Raw genomic sequence first — 19936 nt, forward strand, 5'->3', positions numbered from 1 at the left:
TCAGTTACATACACCCCAACACACAACATTGTAACCATAGTCTCTGCTAAAAAAACATTGGTACTAATAAAAACCATCATAAATCTATACTGGATTTTATTAGAATAGTCTAAATCAGTTTTGAAAATTTGAAAATTAAATAAAACATTACTCACATACCCCAGACTTTTTCAAATATACAATTATTTTATAAATTAAATTTTTAGAAAATAAAACCGGACATAGCTATTTGAATGAGATCCTGTAAAGATTCAATTGTGTGTGTGTAAAACAAGACAGATACAGAGTATTAGATCCTAAATGTTTTAATGTATTTTAAAGGTAATATGTTGTATGAAAATTGGTTATCTATCATAATGGATGCAATTGTAACTATATAATTATGTGCTCTACCTTATCGTAATACTGTATTCACAGTTATATGATTTGTGTTTGCATGGAGCATAAGCATTTAAACTGCTAGTAAAAACTGCTAGTATTTTTTTGCACTAAGGGCCTTGGTAAAATCAGGCACTGGTTTATTATAAGTATTATTATTTGTCTGGCTTCACTTCACCTGAGGCCCTAATTTAAGTTTTAGAAAATGAAAAGACAAGTATTGTGTGCAAAATGTCTGTCACTTGAAAGTAAATTAGTGTAATGTAGTAAACTGGAAGAATGGTGGAAATGTTCTGGAGCCGTGCTTGGTGAACTGTTGTTAAGGATGTAGGCTGTGGGTTCAATCTGAAACTGGAATGGATATGGAGATATACTGAAATGACAATAATTCAATTTAAATGTGCCTTCTGGTTATTTCAACACATGGATGAATATGAATACAGTGGAAAGAAAATAAATTATTCAAAGTTTTTCAGTAACTGTCTTCTGTTTGTGTGGAAGTGTGGTGTTTCTAGCAGTACGTTTATTTTTTTAAACCTTTATATGTTGTAGTTTAATTTAGCCCCTTAAAATGTCACCATAATGTCCATGTGTGTGCATATATAACTGTTGTAGTCATAAAAACATTTACACGTCATGCAAATGATGTAGTTTGCACATGCTTTGTGCTGCTTGAACACAGCTTCAAATTCCTGACATCAGAAATACTCAAATAAATGCAGAGTACAGTGGTAATGTGTTTGTACAAAAGATATTTACTTCAGTTAATACACCTATGGTGGTAATGAGGAATAATAATAATAATAATAATAATAATAATAATGATGATGAATTTCAAACAGTGATATTGCTTTTTTTCATTTTGGATTAGAACTGTAACAGCGCTGGGAACAGAATACCAGACTACATGATGATACACAAAGGAAAACCAACCGAACTAAATACATATCAAGAGAACAAAGTGGAAGAGTCTTTATTCGGGTAAAGTGGAGGATTCAGCTCCATCTTGTGGTTCAAAACCATGACACATAGAAAAATAAACCATACAACTGTCGTTAGCAGGTGTAAGAGGGAAAATGTCACCAACAAACTGATGGACAAAAGGACTGTGCTAAACCGAGGTTCTACCTGAGCTTTGAGAGACCTAAGGAGAATCTATAGGATACCAGCTTGTGTTGGGAGCTGCCTGTCATATTTTATTACAAGGCTTCATATTACCCATATTACAGCATACAGCAACAACAGAGAGAGATAGAGATCTGAACGTCATGATCAAGACATCCCGTTTCCAAAGGTTGTTGGTCGAAAAGAATCGTGATAACTTGGTTAAAGTGTTGCTCTCGCTGAGACAGATGTATAATCGTCGTGCTCGCCTCACATGTAACACAATTACACAACTTAAAAAGAGAGAGAGAGAGGGAGAAAATCTCCATCTGGGATACAATGAAACAAACTGTGGCTGTTCAGAACATACCGTCTCAGGTGAAGAAAGAACATACTGTCTCAGGAAGTGACGTAATGTGTGAGGGAATAAACGAGGTAACAATTATGACATCACTAGCCAACTAAGCTACGGACGAATATCTACATTAATGCTACTCGTGACTACCAATGCAATATCAATAATGATGTTCTTTTTTTTTTTTTTTTTTGCTTCGTTTTACTTTTTTTTTTTTTTTTGTCTTTTTCTTAAGAAATCATATAAACGTGCTCTCTGTGCAGTCGTATGTTGATGTGTTATTTAGTCATCTGCAATACTTTCCATAGAAAAATATTAGCAAAAAGCAGAGAAAAAGTGCTGGACGTCTGCATTGAGAATCCTTAAGTGTTCTTCTAAGTGTTTCATGCCATGATATCAACAGTACGATTACAGTTTCAGTCAGTGAGAACGTGACAGACGTAAAAAAGCGTCCTTAATATAGACCAGATTTAAATGTGCTCCTAAACGTGTGTTTTTCGTCGTCTGTGTTCAATTGAAATCACATGTTCATGATCAGAAAAGAGTCTTTACAAGTTGATTTGTCGGTTCTGACAATTTGGTCCACACTACAGTATAGTCTACAAATCTTTTCAAGAGTTTCCATATGCGAAATCCATCTGTGAACTTCCTCCAGCATGGGGGAATCCTATAACATGGTCAAAAACATCTAATAAATGCCTAGAAATGATTAAAACGACATTTGGGACAAAGAAATGTGAAGTTAACTGAAATTGCCATTGAAGAAAACGTTGTCTTTTTTATTAACCAAGCCTGAATCCCGGGACAGCTGTTTTTCTCTCAGATAAAACAATATAGACACCCTAAAAGTACAGAATAGTATGACCTGAGACTAGATGAGATCTTATTATTAAACTTTCTAGCGAAAATGGCTAAAACGTGGTATGATCTGACACGCGATACTTCCAATCACTTATTTGGAATGAAGACGACGCGATTATAGTAGCGAACAGTTTTCAGTGAAGGCACTCCAATGTTAGACGTGGAGAGAAAGTTCGAGAAACAGTCACGGGCTTTCGACATATTATTAGTTTATTCCGATAAAAACATTGGTTCATGAAGTATTTCTGTGCTTTCGTTAGGTCTTAAAGAGACAAATTTGATTTGAATCATTTATTGGCACACATAAAAAAGGCCAAAGGTAGTTTTTAGCCGACGCTGTTCTTCAAGATTCGTCGGCGTATAAATTTTTACGCAACTGAAAGACATGAATTTCATTCCAACTAAAAAACAAAACAAAAAACAAAGTCCAATTCCTCAAGGTGCAGCTCAAAGCGACAGCTAATTTCAGTGACGTTAACTACCAGTTGTTCACTGGCTCATTATAGCAACTTATCTTGATTGCGATTTATAAACGTACGTAATCTCAGAACGTTCGCAGGTTAATTACCTGAAAACCCGATTCAGGAGCATCGATCGGTTTGCCTATGTAGAGTGAATACAACCAAATGCAATTCATCTTGAATCGTCATCTTTAAAAATTGTTAAAACATCTCAAATGCGTACTAATGAAAATCATTAATGCAATACATAAAATTCTGCTTCCTTTGTCAATGTAGTAACTGTTCATCCAGCTCACTAACAGAGTAAAATATATGAAAAAAAAGGAAATAAAAAAATGATAATCTTCAGAATTAATCAATAGACATGTATCAAAAGTACATCATTTTAAATGTAATCCAATACTGCCGGCAGTCTATTAGTCTAAAAATATGTAACCTGACCTTTTATAGTCCCTTCCATTACAAAAAAAAAAGAACACGTATAACAATATAAGACATCAATATGTAAAAGACAGCATCTATAAATAAGCAAACCACACCAACAAACAAAAAAAATTCTACCATTAGTTTATGCGTGTAAATAAAAAGAACTTAAATGTACTATGTGATATGCTGCAGGACTGCTAATTAGCTTAGGGACGTGAGGAGGTGTTTGCTTCCACTGCCTGTGGCGAGTAGTAGTAGTAATATACAAATATAAATCGCTCTAGTCAACAATCACACACACACACTCAAGGTTCGCACGCTGACGAGCGTGTGGCACCACTGATCTGCACTTTCGTTCACAAAATCAACTGCATACAATGACACAAGGGCCGGAGGTGAAAGGTGAGCAGGCTTCAAAAGGTGTTTCAGGAGAGAAAGAACGTTTCTACAGAGGTGCAGAGTCCTTGCTGCGTCCTCTGATGCGCGAGTGTAGAGATCCACCTCAGGTTGCTAATGTTAAAAGAGCTTTTCATTCACAATCTACATATTTCCTCTTTTTCTAAATGTGTTAAACAAGAAATGTAGATGAAAATGTGTCTGAGTCCTCAGTCATATACAGTATGAAGAAAAAACAAAACAAGTCCGTTTCGTAAGGAGTTTTTCCAGTCGTTTCGGAGGACAGATGCGTGTCGTGAACATGTTGCGGATGCCACGAAAAGCTTTTATACGGTTGGGTGAACAGTCAATGAAGAAGTTGGTGATAAACCTGAAGTTTCGAGTTTGCACGAGAACAAGCGGTTAGGTGGGTTTCCTCCCGCACTCAGCGTCCGGTACCCTGGTGCTGAGGACCAGCCCATACAGTGCAGTAGCCCACGGCAACACCATAGAATTAGAATTTATAACACCATAGATATTGGATTAGAATTGTAATTCTATAGGCACAGACTGCCCAACTTGGTTAGAGGTCTCTGATGTATGGTTCTATTATAAGAGGATAAAAATCAGACTTGTTCATTCTCTTTAAAAAATATCTTGTCAGGAATATTTACTCAAAGTACTGTACAAATCCTTTTTTTCTTCACTACCTGTCTTTGTTTTGGCCTAAAATGACATTTATTATTAAACAAGACCTCCGTGGCTTCAAAATGCAAGTCGCGGAGGCGATTAAAGCTATGGAAAAAATAAATGAGCGCTACCCTTACAAGAGACCTAAATAAAGTTAAAAATTGACACTTAGCTATCGAGTTACGAAATTACTCCAGTCTCCCATTTGTGTCGACCTTACAACAACCGTATGAATTTTTAGCGTGATCGTGGATTCTTGTTTACGATAATTTTTTTTCGTTTACATTATTTTTTTTTCTCTTTTAGGCCGTTGGCGTGTAAAATCGAAAGGAGTGCTGTTTAGAGTCAACTGACTGTGCAATCTCTCGGTGGCAACTTAATTGCTATAAAAAGGATTTTCTTCCCGCATCGGAGAAGCTTCCGAACTGTGAAAATAATGTGGGTTCCATTACGCTGGAATCCATTGTGTACTAGAGTTGCATAGCCATTGGATGGCCTCCTCTGGGGTAGGGAGGGAGAGGCAGGTGGGACGGTGCACCCGTGTTCCTTCAGCCAACACTTTGCTTTTAAATGCTTGACTTTTGGTTTGAAACCGGTTCGAACTAGTCTCTGCTGACGGCCGAAGCGTACGTGATACAAAAGAGGAAACTCCCAAGACTCTTGAGAACTGATAAATTATTGTAACAGTTATTCAGCTTGTTGGTGAGAACGTCTCTATTAGAAATAGAGACACTGTGATATCATAATGTGTATTTGTTTTTGTTTTTTTTGTGACTGTTGCCAGTCTTGAGAATATTTCGTGGGAACGCTCCCTCTCCTGTGCTTTTCAGTTTCGTTTCTTCACCATTAGCCAATGGTGTCACAGCCCTGTGGCCAGCAGGGCCGTTAAGTGCTTCACAAAATAAACAGACTAAAAACATGTTTCCTTTTCTGGTTCTTGTCTCTGATAGCCCACTTCTAAACAGCGAATCGAAAACCCTTGGGTTAACCGGTGTTGTGTGTGCACCAGGCTTGGCTGGGTTAGCTCAGTGAGGGACAAAGTGAGAATAGAACGACAACATCATGGCGGCGCCTCAGAACTCCCATTCGTGAGGCTCGTCGCGGTTCGCCGCTTTCTCCAGCCTGTGGATGATGTTGTTGAGGTTGGCTGCTTTCTTCTTGCGCAGGCTGCTGTCCTTTGGGTTTCGGCAGGGGGGCGTGGCGGCAGTGGTGGCGGCGGATATGGACTCTGGGATGCCGAATAGGCTGTCAATGATGCCTCCTCGTGGCCTGCTGGAGCCTGAGGCGCTGGGGAACTCGGCCTCGCCCTCTTCATCTCTGTGGCTGAGGCTGGGACTCTCCAGGAGGCCCTTGCGCTCCTCGGTGCCGCTTGGTCGGCCCTCCGCGGTGCTGTCAGACTCGGTACCATCGCAGCTGTTGTCTCCCTCGCCCCCAGACTTCCCGGGCCTTGTTGAGGGAGACCCGCCTTCGCCGGCCGCTGCCTGGATCTCTTCAATAAAGAGCTCCCGCCGGATACGGGATCTGTGGGAAGACCAAACAAGACTTGTGAGAAAAGGAACAAAGGCAGCTGGATGTGTAAAAAAGATAGTTCAGGGGTTTGGAACGACATGAGAGTGAGTAGTTAATTGACAGAACTTTTGTTTTTCGTTGCACTTCCACTTAAGCTCAAGCCCAAAATATACTTGGGTTTTACGCGTACATTAGGGTAGAGCCAATTCTTCTAACACACAAAGACAAAGAAGCTGAGGGCGAGTTCCTCAGAACCTTATAATGTGGCTTTTGAATAAGTTTGTCCACAAGGTGGCAACACTGGCCTGGCTCATTGTTTCACAGTCAGAACCGTCATACTACCTCTGCAGATTATCACCTACTTCTACATCAAGCCCCACCCACCATTTTGCACATGTAATAAATAAAGTAAACAAAGTTCCAGACCATGTCAGTAAGACACTGTCTGTCTGTCAGCTTCATCACTACAGATTAATTTTTAAACTAAACACAGTATAAAGCAGGCTTTTCAAAGAGACTTATTAATGACAGTTCTAATTATATTGAATCCAGCATTAAAGTTGCAACACACCAGCGTGAGTAACTTTAAGGGGTTAAAGTGTCTCAGTACCTGTAGTTGTGGAACCAGTTGATGACTGTGCTGGTTTTAAGGTTGAGCTGGCTCGCTAACTCCTCTATGGTTTTAGGAGAGGGGTAAGGTTTCTGCTGGTAGGCTCTCTTCAGAGCTTCCTTCTCTTCTGGAGCCAGCACCACACGGGGTTTCTTCAGCTGGGGCTGCTGCTGCTGCGGCTGCTGTTGGTGCTGCTGGGAGAGGTTTTGGGGGCTGGCGCCCTGAGTGAGGTCACTTCCTGACAGAGCAGTCTCAAGTGAATGACTCTCACCGATGGAGCTGTGGCGCCTCTTCATATAGGCTGGAAAACACATATGGAGAACAGCTGTAAATACAATCAGTGAACATACAGTATATACAAATAAGCAAATGTGTTCAGGGAAATATGGTTCACATGATTTACTGAACAGGAAATCAGGCACAGGTACTGACCTGTATTGATTGGCCAATACTTTTAATATTGGGAGCAGTGTCTATGTTGGTTACTGTACTACTGAACAGCATGTGTAAGGTGCTGTAGATTCAATTACAGTTGATAAAATGTAGATTGCTGTATTTTTCTCTAGTCAGTAGGGGGCAGTCTTTGATTACAAATATTATTATTGCATTGAGGTTTTTATAAGTTTGACTGGTAGCTCAGTATTATAAAAGTATTAATAAATAAAAATCTACAAACAAAAGTAAGATTCAAGAGGGCCAAACTATAAAATGACCTGATTATTTGAGAGCGTTCAAAGTTTTTGTATTTGTTGTACATTCAGTTTCTGTTGGAGCAAACTATGCTAATTCAAAAAGTCATACTGCAGGTGTAAAAAGTCCAGATATTGTACTATTAAGAATTAGAAGAAACAATTACTTGTTTTTGTTTAAAAAGGGCATGTAAATTTGATCAGAAGTGACAGTAAAGACAAAAGAATCCTGAGATCAGTTTCCACAAAAATATTAAGCTGTATTCAGCATTGATAATAACAATATGGTTTCTTGAGCACCAAATGAGCATGTTATAATAATTTCTCAAGGATCATGTGAGTAAATTCTGCTTTGCGTCAAAGGATTAAATGACCTTATTTTAAATTAGAATTATATTTAACAATATTACAAATAAAAGTATCAGTGCTATTAAAAAATACTGGCAAGAAAAGGGTAAATTCCTGGCCCAACTAGGCCCAAATATTCTCAAAACGCCAGGAATTGCTTCTCCTACGAACAATTTACAGTTTAATGAAAACAAATTCCAGTAACTATAACACTGAGTTATCAGGATAATGTCTTTCTATTTGTTCTTACATGAACACAAACAGAGAGCAAGCACATTAATATCCTTTTTCTGATTAAAAACTACACAGCTGCGTGTGAATGTTGTCATTTCCGCTGCGTTTCAGTGTCTGCTGAAGAGGAGCCTTTGGCAACAGCAACGGTAAAAGATTCCGCTGGTGGCCAAAACTCTCAGAACAAGGGCCAAGCAGGGCTAATTTGCTTTGTGCCTCTAGCCAGCGTCGAGGTCAAATTCATACTCTTTTCTGAAAAGCTCGAGCAAAAGACAGCGAGGTGGAGAGAGACAAAAACAGAGAGAGAGAGAACACGACAGCAAAGCTGTTGCTTTCCGTCTCTGGCAAGCGCACAGTGAGCTTTAGGGGTAAATGGTGGAGCCAGTTTCACTCTAATGAGGAGGTCCCCCCCGAGTTTCGCCACGAACCGCAAAGCCTGACTCACAACAAAACCATCATCGTCATCGTCACCAAGGGAGCACCAGTAATGTCACTTTTAGCCCGAGAGGAGTGTTAAACAGGCCTAATGACTCCAGGAATGTTCACTTGCCTGCTGCAAGCTCGCAGGCGCACGGGCCCAGCGCTGGGTGCAGTGGACTTTAAGTAAGCCAGCCCCACAGAGCCATCAGCCTGTCACAGCCGATCACAGAAATGACATCTCCCACCCTCATCAATTCAGACAGCGGAGCGATGAGCGGCCTACAGAGCATGTGTGGCCTATTCCGCAACCAGAGGACACATCTGGGCTATTAAAGATGGAAAAAAAGAGCAATCAAACAGCCCATCAGGCCTCCCTCCACGTGACCGCCTCGTCTCGGGCATCTCTTCGCATTAAAGAGAGGCACGCTGACGAGAGGCAGCTTAAAGATTGTTTTCCACAACTCCTGCGCCGACTGGAATCAATACTGGATAAGCACAATCGCACAGTTGGCAATAATTAGCAGGTGCTGCATGTAAATATGGACACATGACCAATGTACTGATGATCTGCGATAGCTGTGCATGGAAATATAGAATTGTTTGGCTTTTTTCTGTTACTGGAAAAATGTAAGACAGATTAAGCTTTCGTTTACAAATTTTACTTGTAGCTTCGAAAATGTAACATGTAAACTCGTTTATATTTCAATTTAAATGATTACGTTGTTTATTCAGCTAGGATGCATTCATGGATCGAAAGTGACAGAAAATGTTTCATTTAAAGTATTTTTGTTCATTGAGATGTATATTTATTTTTAGAGTTTCAATGTACTTTTGAACTTTAATCATCAAGCAAATCTTGAAACGACAAATCACATTTTCCACAAAAAAACAATGGTTATAATGAAAAATGTTTCTTAAGCACAAAATCAGATATCTGAAGAATCATGCGACACTGAAGACTGGAATAATTATAATGAAAATTCAGCTTTACCATCACAGGAATCGATTACATTTGAATATATTAAAAATGAAATCACTTATTTTATATAACAATAATAATTCACAATATTACTGTAACCTTACTTTATTTTGGTCAAATAAAGGCAACCTTGGTGAACATTAGACTTCTTTCAAAAACATTGATAAATCTTACCAACCCCATCTTTTTAAGTGTAATTCAGTGTCTTTACGACTTTATGCCAGAAGCTGTTTGAATATAGTACATCAATCACTTTACAAAAAATATTTGGAAAAGAACACATTATAGAAGATTTTACGGTTGTTGAGATAGTTTTGCAAAATGACAAACTTAGTCAAAAATGCACCATCTAGTTTTGTGTGAATGTGGCTGGATTGAGGTTTTGAAAACAAGATGTGGTGAGGACATAATCCTGCACCCTGGGTACTGACGTTAGCAGTTCCTGGTTTGAAACTAGCAGGTTTAAAGTGGCTAAAACCAATAAATCCGTCCATGAGCCGCTTTTTCTTTACATGGAACCAGCCCAGAATCAGCACCAGCATTTTGTTAGTGAAAAAAGCAGTCGAAAGGAAACTGGAAACGCAACCCAGATGAACACAACGCTCCAGCAACACGGCTCCATCATCAAGTGAAAAAAAAAAACCCCACCAAAAAGCAAATAAAATTCCACACCAGACAGCAGTCTTTTAAACGTCTTAAAAAGACCTGCCAAATAAGCCGACACTGAACAAACTGTGAAGCACTTTAATAAACACGGAAATAAAAACATTCTGAAACAATGCAGACAATTGCAAACAGGTGTTTGTTGGTGTGCAGCCAGACAGACGCCTTTAAAGTTAGGAGATTACCTTTCTTTTCCATCCGCTTCATGTCCATGAGCTTCTCCACGTTCCGCGGGTCGTTCAGCCACAGCTGCATGCGTACGAACGGCTCTCGACCCTTCAGACTGAGCTTGTGCCAGGGCTTGGGCCGGGCCAGCAGATCGGACACGGAGCCCTGCGTCAAACCCAGGATGCTCTCGCCAAACAGACGCTGACCTGTATATATCGCATATTGTTTTATTATTAACAAAATTTTTGCTAAATGTTTTACGTGCTATATAGGAACAGGCTTTTATTGTATTGTGGCATTAAGTTTGATCAAACAAGCTCTGATGATTTTGCTTTTAACCTCCACCTTTAAGAAAAGCTGCTTTCATGGTTTGAAAAGCAAACTCAAACAATCATTTTCCTTAAGAAACCTTCACATGAGAATGCTGCAGATAAGCCCTTCGGTTTTGTTATACAATAGAAAACATTCATTCATGTGTCTGAATTGTCCAAATATGTCTTGAGGCCAGATACATTTCAGTTATTTTGGGCCAATATTGTTATTAAAAAAACAAAGAGTTCCTAGGAACACGTTTTTATTGTGTGGTTGGCATCAAAGTTTGATCAAACAAGCTCTGCTGACTTCGCTTTTAACCTCCACCTTTAAGACGAGGTGCTTTCAAACAGTTTTCATCGGCCGCTTAAGCTTTCAACGATTTTTTTTTTCACTCCGAACAAAAGGCACCTGAATCCTCTTGACAATAAACGCGATCCGTCTATGTTCAAAAAGGAAATGCTCCCCAGAGTAAAACAAAAGCCTGCGATCCCAGAAGTTTACTTCTCTCTGTCCCCACAGACTCGTATCAACACAGCTGTCTTTACATTCTGCTCTTTATACAGGTCAATACCACTACAGAGCACAACTTATCTTTGTTGCTCCCGAGACAAAAATCGCGTCGGGAAATGAGAATCTGCGAGATGAAAGACACTGACTGTCACAGTATCATGCCGAGGTAGCGTCTGCGCGATATATCTGTTTTCTCCTTTGTTTTATTGTGTGTGATCACATGAGTTTAAAAGAAGAAAGTGTGAACAAAGTTCACAAAGACAAAGTGTTTTTGGCCAGTTCTCTTTTGAACATGAGGACAACGGATGTGAGTTAAAACAAATGGTGAAGGAGAAAGTAGTTGTGTCCAGTGTGACATTCTCGTTCGCCCTCTCATTAATTATGGCAGGGACATTGAGACAGTCGTAGTGGACGGCCATTAAGTGCTAAAGCAGGGCCAACCTGTCCTCCACCTGTCCTCTCATGTGGAGAGACATTATTATTATGTATTGTCTCTCTAGGACAAAATACAACATGTACTGTATCTAAAAATGAGGCAAATTTATGGAATCCTGGACAGTGGTATTCAGAAGTCTAATTCATATAGCAAATCAGTCCATTTAGACTCTTTTTTTCCTTTTTTTTTGACCAATGAATTTACATGACATTTCTAGTAGACTGCGGTTTACTAGATTAGGATTTTAATAAATCACTTTCAACAAATTGCTAATGAATTATTCAGACCACTTGGGAACCACTTTGACTGATTTAAATGAATGGACTCCAAAAAAAAATTTGCTCAGAAATCAAGCATTACTATGGTTTCAAGGCAAGTGAAACAAGTATAAGTGTAAGCAAGTGTTAGCCAATATATATTTGTGCTGAAATAAGTATAAATTTTTATCCCTGACCACAAATACCACCCAATATATAATTCTTAAATATTTTTAAATTATAAAAAAATTCTTACAATTTATTTTTTCAATTTATTTAAATATATATAAAAATTATTTTATAAAATTATTATATTATTTATAATGATATTTTATCATTTATATATAAAAGAATCAAATTAACAAAAGATTTCATCAAAAAAATAAAAATAGTAAAAACTGCAGAATGCTCCACCAGTCAACCATGACCATTTCTATACTGTTCAAAAGTTTGGGATAAACAAGATTTGTAATGTTTTCTAAAGAAGAATTTTTTGCACATCAAGGCACCATTTATTTGAACAAAAATAGAGGAGAAAAAAACAGTAATATTTTGAAATATTATTACGAAAGTTCTCTATTTAATTATACTTTAAAATATAATGTATTCTTGTGATGCAAAGCTGAATTTTTATCAACAATTACGCCAGTCTTCAGTCACATGATCCTTGAGAAATCATTGTGACTGTTTAATATACAGATTTATCAATGTTGGAAAATGTTATGCTGCTTAATATATATATATATATATATATATATATATATATATATATATAATTTTTTTTTTCAGGATTCTTTGATCAATAAAAAGTATTGTAAATAGTATGTTCAAAAAATATATATTTTCTACCAATGTCTTTACTATCACTTTTTATCCGTTTAACACATACTGAATAAAAGTATTAATTTCCTTTAATTAAATTACAAAAAATAAAAAAACACTGATCCCAAACTTTTGAACTGCAGTGTAGCTAACTTACTTTTCAGAACGGTAGCTTCACTTTAGCGAAACTACTTGAAATTATGGAGTCGACTGCAGCTAGTCCATATTTCGTTCACACTGAGGTACATAGGCCTTCACTGTTTTTTCACTCACTCACCGAGGTTGTTATCTGTTAGAACTTCTTTCACTTTCTTAGTGATGGCATAGGTGTCCAGCTCGGGCGACATCGCTACCATCTCTTGTATGCTGAGGCCCGAGTGTCCCGGCAGAGGTAACGGTAGAGGCGTGCCGGGCTGGGACTCGGAAGTTTCGCTGGGCTCCTGGATGGACGCTCGGCACATCTGCTCCTCCTGCTGGCTTTTGACAGACTCCTCAGCCGAACTCAGAGGGGATTCTGGGGCAGGACTGCAGCTGGCTGAGGTCTTCGGAGTAATCTCTATGGAAATGAGAGGAACAGAATTAAGACGTTGCGCCAATGCAGCACGTGAGCTTGTCCTTTGGCTGGGCATTTCTTATCGACAGAAGGCCCGAACGAAGTTCTGTCTAAATATGGAGCGAGTAGCCAATGAAACCGTAACCCCAACCAAGGTCTTCCTGCTCAGCAACAGGAAGTGATGGACAGTGACAGATGCATCGTGTCATGCCAAGTCACAGCTTCTCTTGAAGCATAATGAGACAAATAAATTAACGAGGAAGAGAGACAAATGCGTTTGGTGTTCTGAGAATTAATAATGGTATGTACCAATATAGCTCCTCCAATAACACACATTTCTGCATTTAAAGGGCCAGTTGTTGACCCCCCCCAAAAAAATTCTGTCTTAATTTATTCACCCTTATGTTGTTCTAAACCTGTATGACTTTCTTCTATGAAACAGATTTTTAGTTTTTTTGTTTGGAAGAATGTCCAAGCTGCAAGACTGAAATTACACTATCGTTCAAAGCTGGAATCAGTTATATATAGAGAATAAATAGGCCTATACAAGAAATATATTTTTATTTGAATAATAAATTCTGAAAACGAATGAAAAACGCAGAGTTTTTTGAGCTGCGTGAAAGGAAACCAGATGGCAGAAAGCAGCATCCTATTTTTCTTTAGGCTTCTTTTACGTACAAAGATTTGTTTTTATTGTGAATGTAAACAAATAAAGGCAAATTGTTTACAATTCCGATTATCTTTATGACTTAATGGAGAAGTTGCTTCCACTCTTAGAAGGAAAAGCTCAAGTGATTGCGCTGGCGCTGCATGCGTGCACAGTTACGCTTTGCTACTTTGACAATGCAGCCTGTTCTTTATCATAATAAAATACAGTCAGTCAAACATATGAAGAAAAAAACCCCCACACTGCTCAGTTTAAATATGTAGTAAAATATGTGCCGTTAAGTGTTATTACTGTACTGCTGTGATGTTATGCAAAACATTTTGTTTTACAAGAATATTGGAACGAGAGAGAAGTAGGCTATAATAAATAATAATTTGGCATTCAAATACATCGCAAATAAAGAAACATTTGATTTTGTGTCGAATGAGAGACTCAACATTGGTTTCATGTTTAGTTTCTGTTGCTATAACTTCTTATAGGCCTATTTTTTATTTTTGTTCATTATAAAATAGGCTACTGTTAATTGAAAGGATTTGTTGCGGAGTGAGAGGAACTAAAATAGCATAGGTATGTGTTTAATAAAATGCAACTTATTAATTTGCTATGCAACGTATGTTTTTTTCTCTCTAAAAACTTTTCTTTATACGTGTAGCGTAGCCTATTTTAACAATGCAGCAAACATTTTTTAATATTTTGATAAACTATTCTTTCTATTCATCAAAGAACACACCAAAAAAAATTCCACAAAAATATTGAGCAGTACAACTGTTTTTATAATTATTGATAATGCGAAATGTTTCTTGACCGCAGAATCAGCATATTAGAATGGTTTCAGAAAGAAAAGGAATTAATCACAGAAATAATTACATTTTAAAATACATTAAAATTTAAAACTGTTCTTTATAATTTTGAAATTTTTTATACGTAAGCTTTGTACTATATTTTCACTGTATAAATGCAGCCTTAGAGAGCAGAAGAGTGCATGGTTTTAAAATCTTTCCCTCCGTCATAGTTTCATTTGCTCATTTTTTATATATTGTGTACATGTACAATCATGTATTTTGATGATGTCACCCTAAATGAGTTTCTCATTGTTTTTGCACAAGAAAAATGCATCTTTTATTTTTATATTTACATTTTTAATTAAAGTGTTTTCATTTACATTATTTAAATTTTATATTTTATATATAATTGTATCATCTTACAAGTACAACCCTGAGAAATATTTTTAAAAAGACGACGAAAAAAATCTAGAAATGTGAGATCTTAAATTGTAATCTCATCCACAAACTAACAAAAAAGGTAAGAAACTAAGTATACAATTTGTGTTTAAAGGAAAATAGAAAGCCATACATGTTTGCAGCGACATAAGGGCTATTAAATAATGACCGAATTTTCATTTGAAGTAAATTATTATTCCTTTAATATGCATACATCAAGCACCCAACACTCTCTCTAATATTGTTCCCTTTCGTTTCCCATCTTCCTCTACCCCTCTATTTCAGATTCGTTGGCTGTGGCAGCGCAGTGCAGTGCTGGTGGTGAAGAGAGCATCGGGAGGGAGCGTCAGTTTGGATTAGCTGCCTGCCGAGCTGGGGGACACAGCAAACAGAGAGCAGTGCGCTCAAGGCGGGGAGCAGGCAGTCATATCAGATCTGCAGCAAGACCACGCACAGCCTGGTGACAGTTTGACTGGCGGCATGGTCTGTGTGTGTGTGTGTGTGTGTGTGTGGGAGGGGAGCGAGGGAGGTAGGAGGTGTTTTAGGGACACGAGCGGGAATGACAGGATGTTCCTGCGTGACATGCTGCAAGTAACCAGTGAGTATGCGTGTGATAAAGAGGACGGGAGGGGTGGCCACATCTGGACACACAGCTGGTTAATGCAGCTACGCATGTGGCCGAGCACACACACAGAGCCGGAATAAGCGGCACAAACGTGAAAGCCTACATCTGTCCAGCCCTAATTTTGATGCACGATGGGATTGAGTCTCATACGAACAACAGTTTTAAATCGAACAGGTCTGAAAATATCAGATTGGGACGTGCTCGAACCTCAAACTACAGCATAGATTTGAAAGAAATCAATACTTTTATTCAGCAAGGACGCATTCAATTGATCAAAAGTGAACGTAAAGAGACCATAAAGTTATTTTTTTAAGTAATTATATTTTACAATATTACGTTTTTTAGTGAATTTTTGATCAAATAAATGCAGGTGAGATTTCTTTTAAAAACATGAAAAAATAAATATCTTTTCGGCCCTAATTTTGAATCGGGTTGGGATTGCGCCACATACATGCAACAACAGGTTTAAACTGAATGGGTCCTAAAACATCTGATCGAGGCTTTGCTAAACTACAGCACAGTCTAATCTTAACTGGCTTTTGATTGGACGATCGCAAGGACGGACTGACATTCAGAGGAGAGGATCTGCAGAGACTGATGAGGGGTCATGGATTGCTCTTCAACTCACACACACACACCTATGCATACACATACATACACACACACACCCTGGAGGAGAGCTTGTTTTAGCCTGGCTGAGTGTGTCGTCCTAATGAGGGTCAGTAAGGACAGGCAATAATACAGGACACTTGCTAGAGGACAACAGACAGCGAACAGGAAGAACCTTGTGTGGTGCTGTAACATCTATCTATTTAAGCTTTTAGGCTTTTTTAACCTTTAGAGTTGCTTTTTCCCTTTAATTTTCTTACATGGTTTTTCTGAAAGAGACTGTTCACTCAAAAACTGAAAAATGACCATTTCCTAAGCCTACTGTCATTGCATGACTGTATGACTTTCTTTCTTCAATTCCTTTACAGTAAAATTTTGAAGAGCGTAATGATTTTCTGTGCAGTTACAGTGAATGTGGAGTGAAGACGAAAGAAAGTGTGTCATACTGGTTTGGACCAACATGAGGGTGACTAAATTACACATTTCATTACAGAGTGAAATATTCATTTTGTTTTTTAAGCAATAACCGTCTCCCTTCTTTCTATAAATCAGCATATATCAGAAAGTTGACCTAAATCAAAGTCATCAAAAACATTCGGTTTTACTGTAAATCCTGATCGGGCTCTTTCCTGTGCCCTGCCACCATTTGCAGTTTTTTTTTGTTGCTGAGGTGCATTAGCTCAGTGCTAAGTGCTCCATGCTGAAAGCTGTGAGGCACAGAACAGGGCAGCTGGAAGAAATAAACCCATTACAGACGTCTAAAGCTCGGGCCATTATGGTGCCTGCTGTTCAGATTATCTACCAAATCGGTCAAGCCTGGCCAGTTCATTTAAATACACTTTCTCCCCAACTATCCACACTGGCACGTCACCGCATGAATGTATGTGCAAACATATATCCCGATTCCCAGTTTAATATAGTTAATAAAAAAAAAAAAAAAAAAAAAAAAATATGTATATATATATATATATACACACACACACACACACACACACACACATAACATATCTACATAATAAAAATAAAAAACTGTTTTTTTAATATAATATAATATAATATAAAACATTATGGTTCAAAAATGTATATCAGTGATTTTTTGTAAATAATACTTTTATTCTAAAAGAACGCATTAAAATTATCAAAATGTTATAATTATAATTTTACAATATAATATAATTAAATATAAAAAACAAAAAAAATCACATTTGAAATCACTTGAAATGACAATAATCTTGCGTTTTTGTCTCTGTGTGTGTTTAAAAACCATCATAATATCACAAAGTCCATTTAAATTCTTCATGGTTTGGATTAAACAAGAAAATGGTGTGACATTTACATTTCTGTTTAAGCTAACAGCCTCGTTTCCAAAGTTGACTGTCTCCTATTTCTTTTTATAACCACCTATTGCTTCTCCAGTTGAACTCATTGCTATAATGTATATATTACTCGGCTTAATTTGTGGTAAAAATGACAGAGAAAGGCTTCTTTAAGTAGGACAGCGAGCAAGTGCTATTCATCATAATCGGCCTCGCACTCACACGCACAACTTGACTCCCATTTATCATTCCATCGGCTGATTATTTGCATATTAATCAGCCACTGGAGCATGATGGTGCGCTCGGCAGCCAGTCACAGAGGTGGAGAGGCGGGTAATTATCATATATCCTGGCGCTGATGGGCTAATTGATTACAACAGCTCAAGGAGGCCCTTGAGAGAGCCCAGGGGGCCTTTTCTGGATGGCCCCTGTGAGACAAACCCCCCTCCCCAACCACGCTGCAACGATTTAACCCAACCCCCCTATGCCTTTCCTTGAAATCCAGGTCAATGGAAATATTAAAAAAATTGATGACTGCTAATAAACGGCATAACGGGGTTTAAAAAGGCTTTGAACTGCAAAATAATAACTCGATTTTTACATCCATAACTCACAGTTTAAGATATTCACATCTCACAGTGCAAACTAAACAGTAGTTCATAGTGCTAATAATTATATGGCACTTTAATAAACATCTGAGATCGATCACCAGAACGCGTTGTTGTCCTAAGATAATGACTGCACATTAAAAGTGGGTCAATAGTATGATCCTGTATCCATTTAGTCATGAGTAATTTAAATTCTCCCACCACAAGGCCGAGTGAGGAACAGCTGGCTGAACTACTGAAGGTTTATCCTCGGTTTTTTTTTATTCAAGCCAGGCTAAAACCAGTATCAGTCAAACCATTAAAGGAATCCAGCCGTTAGCATTTTCAGGAAATGCTGTTTTTTTCTTTACTTTTTTAAAACTGCATCTCAGAGCGCACTATATTAATCAGACAAATATTATAAGCCATCCATTAAAGTCAGAATGAAACAAGATATTCATCAAAAAAAAAAAAAAAAGTAAAAAATGGGTGATCTTGACATTAGAGACCAGGCAGCTTGCTTCATTCCTGTGATATTTTCAGGTTTAGATATTCTAGAGAAATCTAATTTTGGCGAGAAGCGGATGTGATCGGAGAGTTCTGCATTCTCAAACGCCCATGCCAAATGATAAGAAAGCCGAATGAATGGTGGCTTTGATGGCAGCTCAGGATGTGAGGAGTGAAACCGAGAAACCAAAGCCACATCAGAAATGAGAAGCTCTTTCACATCCGTTTTGAGCCACTGTGCACGTTTTTCTGTATAGATAAAACTACAGTGACGTCTGTGATGCTAAACACTATCAGACTGTTACCTTGTGTCTGTCCAGGCATTGGCAGCAGTGCCTGGCCCAGCTCTCCGTTCAGCCATAACTGCATGCGTATAAACGGCTCTCTTCCTTTCTGCGTGAGCTTGCTCCAGTGCTTCGGCCGAGAGAGCATGTCGCTCACGCTCCCCTGAGAGAGGCCCAGCACCTGCAATCCACGCACAAACACACACACACAGGAGATATGGTACATCAGTTTCAGAGAAAAACAGCCCTGAAACAAATATGAAGATATTTCATGATGCAATAAGAAGAAAGATGCAGCTGCTATTACAAACTCATACATTTGCATGGAGTATAAAAACGAAACCGACACACACTCGCTCAAATTGTTACTTAGGAGAACCACGGGTGGGTAATTGATGGAAGCGTATCTGATGGGGAAAGCACTGACCTTCTCGCCAAAGATCCGCTGGCAGATGCCATTCTTGGCTAGTTTGTCTTTGACCTGCTGTGTGAGATCGACAGTGTCCACTTCCTGGTACATGTAGTACTCGTACTGCTCGGGTGTGAGCGGGGGCACCACGGGTTTGGCGACTTTGGGGAGGGACAGTAAAGGCGAGGAGGAAGGCAGTGGGCTGCTCTGAGGCGTCTCGCTGCCGCTGGGCATCTGCAGACTCAGCTCTGAGCTCTGGGAGTAAGGGGACTCAGAGCTGGGCCAGTCTTTCCAGTAATCCAGAGAGGAAGCAGGAGCCACAGGCGCAGTGCTGCCCAGCCGAGGGAGCTTCTGGTGGGGGCAAATAGTAATAAAGTTGGGGTTAGCCGTATAAGGAAACTGCATGTGGCTTAAAGAGGAAGAAGTGGGCTATTCTAGGGTGTGACTTTTGAAGAAAAATCCAATATGTGATACCTTGTTCAATAATGCAATAATCGTTATGCGATACGATATTGCTTTAAGTGTGTGAAATCAATTTAGATCACATATATG

At 38.5% G+C, this 19936-nt stretch overlaps 1 protein-coding gene across 10 annotated transcripts in view; it reads right to left on the reverse strand.

Annotated features, from left to right (window-relative positions):
- Positions 1-1113: 1113 nt before the first annotated feature.
- cux1a (cut-like homeobox 1a) overlaps positions 1114-19936 on the reverse strand; it is a 118401-nt gene continuing 99578 nt past the window's right edge. For 9 of the 10 annotated variants that reach the window (XM_052567403.1, XM_052567399.1, XM_052567400.1 and 6 more), the window contains 6 exons: positions 19403-19735; positions 18997-19156; positions 12885-13163; positions 10285-10473; positions 6770-7070; positions 1114-6171 (listed from right to left, as the gene is read on the reverse strand). In XM_052567403.1, the coding sequence (XP_052423363.1) occupies positions 5724-6171; positions 6770-7070; positions 10285-10473; positions 12885-13163; positions 18997-19156; positions 19403-19735 (1710 nt within the window). In that variant the 3' untranslated portion in view covers positions 1114-5723. The remainder of the gene's footprint in view (positions 6172-6769; positions 7071-10284; positions 10474-12884; positions 13164-18996; positions 19157-19402; positions 19736-19936) is intronic. The other variant, XM_052567402.1, reaches the window with a different exon arrangement.

The sequence above is a fragment of the Carassius gibelio genome, chromosome B10, assembly GCF_023724105.1.
Source record: "Carassius gibelio isolate Cgi1373 ecotype wild population from Czech Republic chromosome B10, carGib1.2-hapl.c, whole genome shotgun sequence".
In the NCBI taxonomy this organism is placed as follows: domain Eukaryota; kingdom Metazoa; phylum Chordata; class Actinopteri; order Cypriniformes; family Cyprinidae; genus Carassius; species Carassius gibelio.